The sequence below is a fragment of the Pistacia vera genome, unplaced genomic scaffold (assembly GCF_008641045.1).
Source record: "Pistacia vera cultivar Batoury unplaced genomic scaffold, PisVer_v2 Contig179, whole genome shotgun sequence".
Lineage (NCBI taxonomy): Eukaryota > Viridiplantae > Streptophyta > Magnoliopsida > Sapindales > Anacardiaceae > Pistacia > Pistacia vera.
The window spans coordinates 1,623,933-1,633,330 of NW_022195887.1; the positions used below are offsets into that span (position 1 = coordinate 1,623,933).

The window sequence follows — 9,398 nt, forward strand, 5'->3', positions numbered from 1 at the left end:
TATTTTAATTTGTGACTAAAATTACTGTTGCGTAACTAATTAGTTAGTTGCAAATTATCTTCTTTTGGCAACTAAGATTTTAGTTGCTAAATGTATGGTAAATTTTGAGGAACCCATGTTCCCGCTTGAAATAAATTGAAATTTTGGGTATGTTATTTTGGCAACTAAAGTTATAGTTGTTAATAGAATTTTTTTGCAACCAAAATATTAGCTACTAAATATTATTTATTAAAAATAATATATACTAATAGTAACCAAAATCAATTTTAATTTTTATGTCAAAGCTCATTCTTTTACAAATGGTATTTCAATTTTATTGTTTGATTTTCAATCCGTATCTTCACAACATTTGCTTTAATTTGTTTAAGCATCTGTTGTTAGTAGAGGTGGAAAAAATGGGCCGGGTTAGGCGGGCTAACCCTAATCCGGCCCGTAAAAAAGAGGGCTCAAACCGGCCCGCCTTAATGGCGGGCTCGGTTGAGCCCAACCCGCCAGCAACCCTCGGGCGGGCCGGGTTACACAATGGTAACCCGGCGGCCCGCCGGGTTGCTAATTTGTCCTCTTTGCAAGAGGCCCGCAACCCGGCGGGTTGCTGGCGGGTTGGCATAGCCAATTCGCCAGTTGGCTGTTGCCAACGGCCAACCCGCCGGGTTGGCCCAAAAAAAAAAAAAATTTATTATAAATCTTTTTTATTTTTTTCAATTACACTTTTACCCTTGAAATATAGCCGTTTTATAGCCGTTGAAGGGGTCTTTTTCGTCATTTTCTTTCCCTATTTTTTTCTATAAATTGGCCCTAAACTCTCATATTTTTCTCACAACTCAAATTCTCTCATTTTCTCATTTTCTCTATTCTAATCTCTATTCTCTCAACTCTCAAGTCTCAATTATTCATTTATTCTCTTAATATTTTTGTTATCAATTTGCTCNTTTTTTTTTAAAATACTAATATGTACAATTTTTAGATTTTGGCCCACCGTATCAAAAATATTAATGTGCAATTAGTTTTTATTTTAGTTCACCCTAATAGAAATTTCTGGATCCGTTACTATTTGAACTTATGGTGTTCTATTTATAATACCAAAATCCTATGGAGAAAATATATGTATGGGATCCTTAGGTATATAACTTTCCTTGAGTATTGGGATTCCAATAAAAACAACTTTTTTATTTTATTAGAATTATTTCTATAATATTCTTATTATGTCCTACTTAAATAGGATATCATGAAAATCTACTTAATTGCAATAATGTCCACCAACTTGTTAAATTTACCCCGGAAGAATAAAGAATTACAAGTGAGACTTTTTTCATTATAATTGATGCTAATTAGTCCTTCCAATACACTATACTCGACATACATACCCACATAATTCATGTAAATATGTAATCACTCATTTTTCATAATATATTTAGACTTTAAAAATATTTCGAAAACAATTTTATATATAGATATATAAATATATAGTATAAAAACTATTTTTGTAAACACGTTGGCAAGCTTTCTTTAAGTCCAATTCTTGTATGAAAACCGCTCGAGCATACTTTCTCACACTTGAGAGTAGTGAGCATTTATAAATGAACATATTATAAACATAACACAATGTGTCTCTATGTAGCCTATAGATCAAAATCACAAGTTGACAACATCAAAATTATAGAACTTATATATAGAAATATATAAGGGTGCGTTTGGTTTATTATTTTAGATAGGATTTTGGGGATAGTATTAGGTTGTTGGATGGGGGAGTATTACGAGGTAAACTTTAAAAATTTATGAAAAAACCCTTAGGTTTACTAATTTAATTAAAGACCCTAATATATAAAATGATAAAAACACCCCCACCACCTGCAGTGCCAGATTCCGGCCACCACCACCGGAATCTGGCCGAAAAATTTCGTTACGACACAGACTGGTCGGATCTGTGCCGTAACGCATCGTTATGGCCTTTTCTGGCCAGATCCACCACAGATCTAGCCAGAAAAGGCCAGATCTACGAACTGCTATGGCTGCGATGGCCGGAAAAGGCTGAAACGACGGCCAAAGATATGGTCGTCGTTGACGGCAGATCTGGTCTTTTCCGCCCAGATCTGGCCATTATCGGCTATTTTCGGTGGATATGTGACTATTGTGATAGATTCCGGCTATCACCGACGGTGGTTGCCGGAAGCTGGCAGGTATTGGTGGGTGGGGGTGTTTTTATTAGTTTTTAAACTTTTTTCTGAGGGGTATTTAATGAAATTAATAAATTTATAGGGTGTCAAGGTAATTAAAAAATAGACTAATCTTTTAGGAATAACGTGCTAAACAATATTTGAAAAATAGAATTGAGAATATAGATAAAAACAATATGACAAATGCACCCTAAATCTCTGAGCTGTCTAAGGACAATAAGTGAATTGTAGCAAAGTTACAATTTTCATATATTTATCAAAATTGCTTTATACAATGTACTTTATTGGATTTTGTTCAGTGCACGCACTTGTTACATCGTACCCACATGTTTGCTTAAGGTTACTACAACAACGGAGTAAGTCATTCTATCATATAGTAGACATAAAAATTATATAATATAATTAATTTGAATAATAAGTGCCTAGAACAAATTTTAGATTACCAGTCATTAAAGATCATCAGTCCCCACCTAGGGTTCATTAACTACTATAATAACGTATATAAAATTAATTAAATAAAATGTTTTTTTTTTTTTTGATTAATTAAGGTGTCTGGGTTAGCTTACGCACTCTTCACTCAACTAATTCTCAGAGAAAACTATCTCACAGTAACCTAGCGGTGTAGCCCCTCAGGTAAATTATGAGTAAAGGTACTGTCTTTACGCCTAACAAGCCCACAAGTAAATCATGAGTAAAGATACTATATTTGTGTCCAACGAGGAATCAAACTAGGATTATGGGTTGAAGCTATGCACAGCCCTTTGGGTTCACCCTTACCGTTGGGCTATCCATGGGTGGGTTAAATTTTTTTTTTTTTAATGATCGGGGTGTTCGTGTCAACTTGCGTGTACCTTAACTAATTATCAAGACCTATTGAACACCTTACAAACCCAAATATTCTAAAGTAAATCACAAATGTGGTAAGTGACCTCAAGATGATTCGAACCCAAGAAGTTAATAAAAGAAACAAACCTTCTTGACCGCTAGACTAACCCCTTGGTATTTTAAATTTGTTTTTTCGGAGCACTTAATTCTAACAATACAAATGCAAACATTATCTTTAATTCTAACAATACAAATGCAAACATTATCTTAAAATTCTCGAGTGATATATTATTTATCACTTTAAATTTATGGTCATTAATATGTTTGTTTAGGGTAATTGTGACATTTTAGGAGAATAATTATTCCATCTTTAATGTACTTGTTAGTATTAGTAAAATTAGAGGATCCTAATTAATTAATTGTATATCACATGTGACAATAGAACAAAAGAATGAAAAAGATTATCCCTGAACTAGACCAAGATAATGATACTATGATATGATAATTTCTAAATATATAATAGAAATTACAATTTAATTATCGGTATAATGTTTGCATAGAAATTCATCAAGAAAAAGCCGAAACTAATAAAAAAAAAAAAAAAAAAAAATTGTGCGTTGAATATTAAGTTTTGATTGCATCTATTTTCTGCAAACAAATTACAATTCAACAAAACTATTCTCCATAAACTTTACAAATTCTCTAAAATCAATCATCCCGTCTCCATTTTCATCAAATTTTCCGATCATTTTCCTGCAATTCTCCAACTCAAATCCTTCTTTAAATCCCAAAACACGAAGAACTCTCTGCAACTCCCTCGCATCAATGAACCCATCTTTGTTTTGATCATAAACATCAAACGCTTCCTTCACTTCCTCCAAGCTCGGTTCCTTCTCCTCAAACAGCCCCGAAACCTCCCTGGAACCGATTTTTTCCGGGAGCTCCTCGCCTCCAGGGCCGCAAAAAAGTGTCAGTTCTTCCATCACCATCTCAACTTCCTCTCTTAGGAGGCTTCCATCATCATGATCTTGCTTCTTCTGGACACAAGAAACACTGGAATCAACAAAATCTGGATTCTTGAGATCACTGCAATTTTCAATATTGGAAAAATGGAGATGTAACAAGAAAAAAGACCAGAAGAACGATAAAAAAGACCAGAAGAACGATGAAAAAAAATTGTCGACTCCTTGAACCAAAGTGAAAAATCTTTCAAATAATGAAACAATAAAAGGAAAAAAGGCAAAGAAAAAGAAAGAATTTTGGTTATTTTTGCTAGCTGATGATGATGATTTCTCCATTTGAATATGGTAGTAGAAATGGTTAAATTCCATAAACGATTGTGAAAGCTAGAGGAATAATTCACGTTGATTTGATGGTGGAGGAAGGAAGGGGGGGTTTAAATATTTATAAGGAGGGCGGTTCGGTTTGGTTATTTGGTCTTTGAAGACGTCAAAGCAGTCAGCTTTGAGAGCAGACGGGGATGGTGGAAGGAAATTGCCTGCAGCCTGCATCGAGTCTATGGAGAAAAACCTGGAAAATACACGAAGAAATGGTCAGTTTTTTGTCATGCGAAAAAGAGGAAGTTTCTGCTGAGCTGCATATTAAGGGCGGTCATTTGGAGGAAAAGTTGTTTCAGGGCCTCAGGCTGGCCTAATTCTTTTTTGTGGATTTGTCTCTTTGTTGTGATTTTCCAAGAATCTGCCGCTTTTTCTGTTTTACATTATTCTAAAGTTGACTTTTTTTAGCTGAGGGATGATTACGTTTAGGTCCTTTAGGTTTAGGTTGGGTACATTTTGATCCACTAGAATAAAAAGAAGTAACACATTTATTCTTTGTCCAAGTAAAGGTGACGTTCAAATTTTTTTTTTTATATAACCTCCCAATATGACATGGTTTAAACAGGTCAGGGTTGACCTCAATCATATTCGTGTTCATATTAAGGATTATAAACATGTGAAAACATTTAATGACGTGATTAATTAAACGAGTTATATATATAACATGTTTATGATATGATTATTCGATTATAACAACATTAACAGTTTATGACATAATTATTTATTTATGAAACAAATATCCATTTAGGATAACGTTAAGACAAACAGGTTAAATGTGTTGAAAGTAGATACGCAAGTTAAATGGTATGAGTCGTATGGTAATAAAAATATGACACGTTTATTAAAAAAAGGTTTATATTCGTATCACTCGTTTAATAATCTTGTCTATTCATGTTTAAATATCTAACACAAATAATTAAACAAATTGTATCGAAGGTTAATTAAAATCTCGTTACTTCTCTATTCACCACAATATGAACCAGTTTTGTCACCCTATATGTCTAAGGGACCTAAGTAGATTATTTCTCTGATTGTATAGGGACCAAATTGTTGTTTTCTTATTTTAGTGGACCAAATAGATCTAAATATCAGGGCCTAAATTAATAATCACTAACTATTGAGAAAAAGCAAAAAAAATACTCATCTTGCCTTTTCCATGCAGTGGAGTGCTAAATTAACTTAAACCCATGAAATTATGGCCTATTTTGGCATTCTTTTATAGTTTCTTTGTTTACTTCTTTAAATGCTTGGAATCTTTAGACAAGTCCTGTGGAATTTTCAGGTCTTGGAAGTAATAGACAGATTTGTCATTCTTTATTTCTTTTCCCACACGTTGTCTCCATTTGGACGTGAAAGAAGGGAAGTTGGTAAAATAGGTGGGAAAATACTTTACTTACAAATTCCGGGAGATTTCCATACCGATCACGTCGCACTTCACATCAGTTAAGATGGAGAATTAGTCTGCAGAATCGGTAAGTATACTCTTGCTCAAATAGATGACACTCCAATGAAAATTCTGCATATATACTGTATCATTTTTACAAATATTTATTTAAAAAAAAAAAATTACCCATTTCAATATTGTTCTCACTCAAGCAAGTTTAACTTCAGAATTCCAAAAGGGATTCAATGCATTAGTGTTGGTATTGATTTTTCTTGTAAAATGACCCTCACCGTTTTGTATTATTAGTGGAAGAAGTTGAACTAATTGATCTCAACTAAATTCAATCTTAAATGAAAGTGACATATAATGTGGAAGATTTTGGTTAGTGCAAATTCGTGGTGGAAGGTGATGTAAGGGTGTGATTCATCACAATGGAGAAATTTCTTGGAAACCAAACAAGGATGTGTTAGTTGGCTAAGCAAGTAAGCAGCCCAAGTGTCCAAGAAAAACATGGAAAGGCTTAGTGGGCTCATAAGCCTATTTAGTCTGAGCCCAGTTCAAGAAAAGGCTCAGCCCCTGATGCTGGCCCAAGGTTGAGTTTGTGGTACGCCGGGGTTCCATAAGACCAAACTAATCACAATCCTATTTGTGGGAGATTGATAGAATTGTGATAGATATTCATGACCTTGCTGAGAGTTGTTCCTCGGTTGATTATCAGTGGACTAGAAGGAAAGCCAATATGTTAGCACATGAGGTTGCCACGTTAGTAGTATCAAATTCTGTGCATCTGAATTGGCTATCGTCATGCCCATCGAGTATTTTGGGGATTTGCCTTCAGGATAAGCCATATTAATTTTGAGTTGGATTAAGTTATTTGATGTCTATTTTATGGCTTTCGTATTTTCCTCTTATGTATGCTTGTTTGTTGTGGAATAGATATTTCATTATGAACCAAAAAAAAAAGTCCTATGTTACCCTCTTTTTTACCATTAAAATGGATAATACTATATTAACATTATTCTATATATGAACCTTTAAGATGAATTATGTTATTTTATTAAGATATTAGATATCGTTATCCTGCATTTTAACTTTTAAGATGGATCATATTAACTTATCAAGGATAATGTTACCTTCGATATTGTTACGTCCCACATCAGTTATTGAAATGAAAAAGATAAATTTCTAATTAAAAAAACTAATAAAAAGTAAAGAAGAAGTTAGATATATTTTTCAAAGTTATAGTTTCTAGTTTACCCTATAATTGCTTCCTTCCATTTCATCTTTTCATGGCCACTTGGCTGATAAAGGTCGTATTACGAGGACGAAGGTCTGGTTATGAAGATGAAGATGAAGATGAGTTTGTAACAAGGGAATATGAGAATCTAGCCGTCTTAGCTCAGTGGTAGAGCGCGTGGCTTTTAACCACGTGGTCGTGGGTTCGATCCCCACAGACGGCGATTTTATTAAAATTCTCAAAATTATTTTAACCCTAAGGGGTAAGTCTGATGGTTAAGAAGGTTTGTTCTCTTCCTTAAGTCTAAACACGATAGTTAATTTTCATCCACATGACAAACACTTAAATTAATCGCTTAAACATAGTTAATTCTTGTCTATATGACAAACACTTAAATTAATCATTTAAACATAGTTAATTTTACATAAACATAAATTTGAGCATTTCCCTAGATTCTCCTTATGAAAACATAATATAGGCTTATATAGGTAGGATAATTGTGTAATTAGATGAAATATTGGGGCATTAGTGAAAAGTAAATATATATAACTTTATATATTTTATACGGGACGGGGTGAGGGAAAGGCATCACCCACCCCACCCCATGGACAGGGATTAAAACGGCCCCACCTCCGCCCTATCCCCAAAAAAACTGAGGCTTTCCTACTGCCCATGTGAGGCAAAGCAGGACGAGACCCTAGAATTTCGAGGAGCATTGTCATGCCTATCAATAGACCTCAAAGATTAGTTAAGGTGTACGCAAACTGGCCCGGACACCCTGGTTACCAAAAAAAAGGGGGAATATGAGTATAAGAAAGGGTAGTTTAGGGATAAATTAAAATATAATTAATATAATTAAATTTGGGGTTTTACATAGAATTTTTCGGGGTTGAAATAACAACACTCTTATAAAAATAGGTATATAGTATTAACTAATAAGTTAGTCTTTCGTGTAGTTCACAAGACCACTGATAAGTTGTAGACCCCTAAAAGGCTAAAACTGATCGAAGGGTGAGTTAGAGCATAAATTTAGTTAGGTCATAACATCATTTTGGATAATTGACGAACACTGATCCATCGACAATATGTATACGAACCATTAAAATAAATTGTATAATGGGTTAATGACAAGTGTTCAACCTATGACAATATGAATCGTTAACCTGAATTATTTTATGGGTAATTGGCAAACGTTTAACCTATAAGTAGGGGTGATAAAAAAAAAAAAATGCAAAAACCAAACCGAACCGAAAAACCGGTTCAATTTCGGTTCAAAGAAATACAAAAACTGGTTTTTTTGTTCGGTTATCGGTTTACGAAATTATGGGAACGGGTTAACCGAAACGAGTAAACCGGTTTATTATAAAAATAATAAAATATATATAAAAACAATCAAAATCAAAATATATAAACTGGTTTATTATAAAAATAATAAATTATAAAATAAAAACAATCAAAATCAAAATATATAAACCGGTTTATCATAAAAATAATAAATTATAAAATGAAAACAATAAAACCGGTTTATTATAAAAATAATAAAATATAAAATCGGTTGAAATTAGGGAAAAATCAAAATAAAAAATAAGTTAAAGGGAAAACCGGTTCAAAACCGGTTAACCAATTTTCTAGCTAACTAAAAAACCTGTTTGGTTTCGATTCAAAAAAATTTCTAAACCAAAAAACGGGTTCGGTTCAGAAAATCGGTTAACTGGTTCGATTAACCGATTGTTAACCCCCCTACCTATAAGGATATAAAATGTTAACATGAATTACATTATATTACTTAGGGGGCGTTTGGTTCAGGAATGTTAGATTATTGCGAATGTTGAATTACTGAAAAGATAGCTTACCTTGGAAGATTACTGGGAATATTTAAGAAAATGTATTTGGTTAGTTGGTGGGTATGCTATATTAATATGGTTGGTTATGGGGAATAAATTGGTGGGTATGTTATTTAAATTACTAAATTGTCCCCTTTACAAATATTAATATAATATTATTTTTATTATTAATTTTTGAATAATTTCTTTTAACCCCCAATATTTCTCGCTAAAATTACCTCAATATTCAAATTAAAAATTAGAAAATTAATACATAAATGCTCAAAACTTTGGTAATTAAGTTACATCTACATGATTTTCATCTTCTTCTTTTGTTTATTTTTCGTACTGAAACAACAAGAGATGATTGAATGTAGAAAATAAGAATATGATAAACCACCCGAATTATATCAAGATTCAAATACTGAATAATATAAAATACCTTTTAGGATTTTTAATAATTCACTAGAATAAAATATAATAAAAACTGCCGTCCTTAGGGGAAAACATCTTTAAATAGTTCTTCGTTAAAATCCTTTATCCGGAAAAAAAACAGAGGGAAAAAAAATTTACAAAACAGTACAAACATCTGGAAATTCAAAACAACCTAAACATTAT

General features: G+C 32.8%; 1 protein-coding gene and 1 non-coding gene across 2 annotated transcripts; one reads left to right on the forward strand and one right to left on the reverse strand.

Moving 5' to 3' along the window:
* Window positions 1-3,514: 3,514 nt before the first annotated feature.
* Window positions 3,515-4,392, reverse strand: LOC116126378 (probable calcium-binding protein CML45). The gene has a single exon (XM_031412084.1). It carries the CDS (start codon window positions 4,328-4,330, stop codon window positions 3,659-3,661), a length of 672 nt encoding a protein of 223 aa, XP_031267944.1. The 5' UTR covers window positions 4,331-4,392; the 3' UTR covers window positions 3,515-3,658.
* A 2,716-nt stretch (window positions 4,393-7,108) lies between these two features.
* TRNAK-UUU lies at window positions 7,109-7,180 on the forward strand. Its single transcript has one exon. It is a non-coding gene; the product is annotated as a tRNA-Lys (tRNA).
* The last annotated feature ends 2,218 nt before the right edge of the window (window positions 7,181-9,398 follow it).

What these genes read in the sequence shown, in the direction of transcription:
- LOC116126378 (XM_031412084.1), bottom strand. Translation starts at nt 4,330, where the DNA reads ATGGAATTTAACCATTTCTACTACCATATTCAAATGGAGAAATCATCA.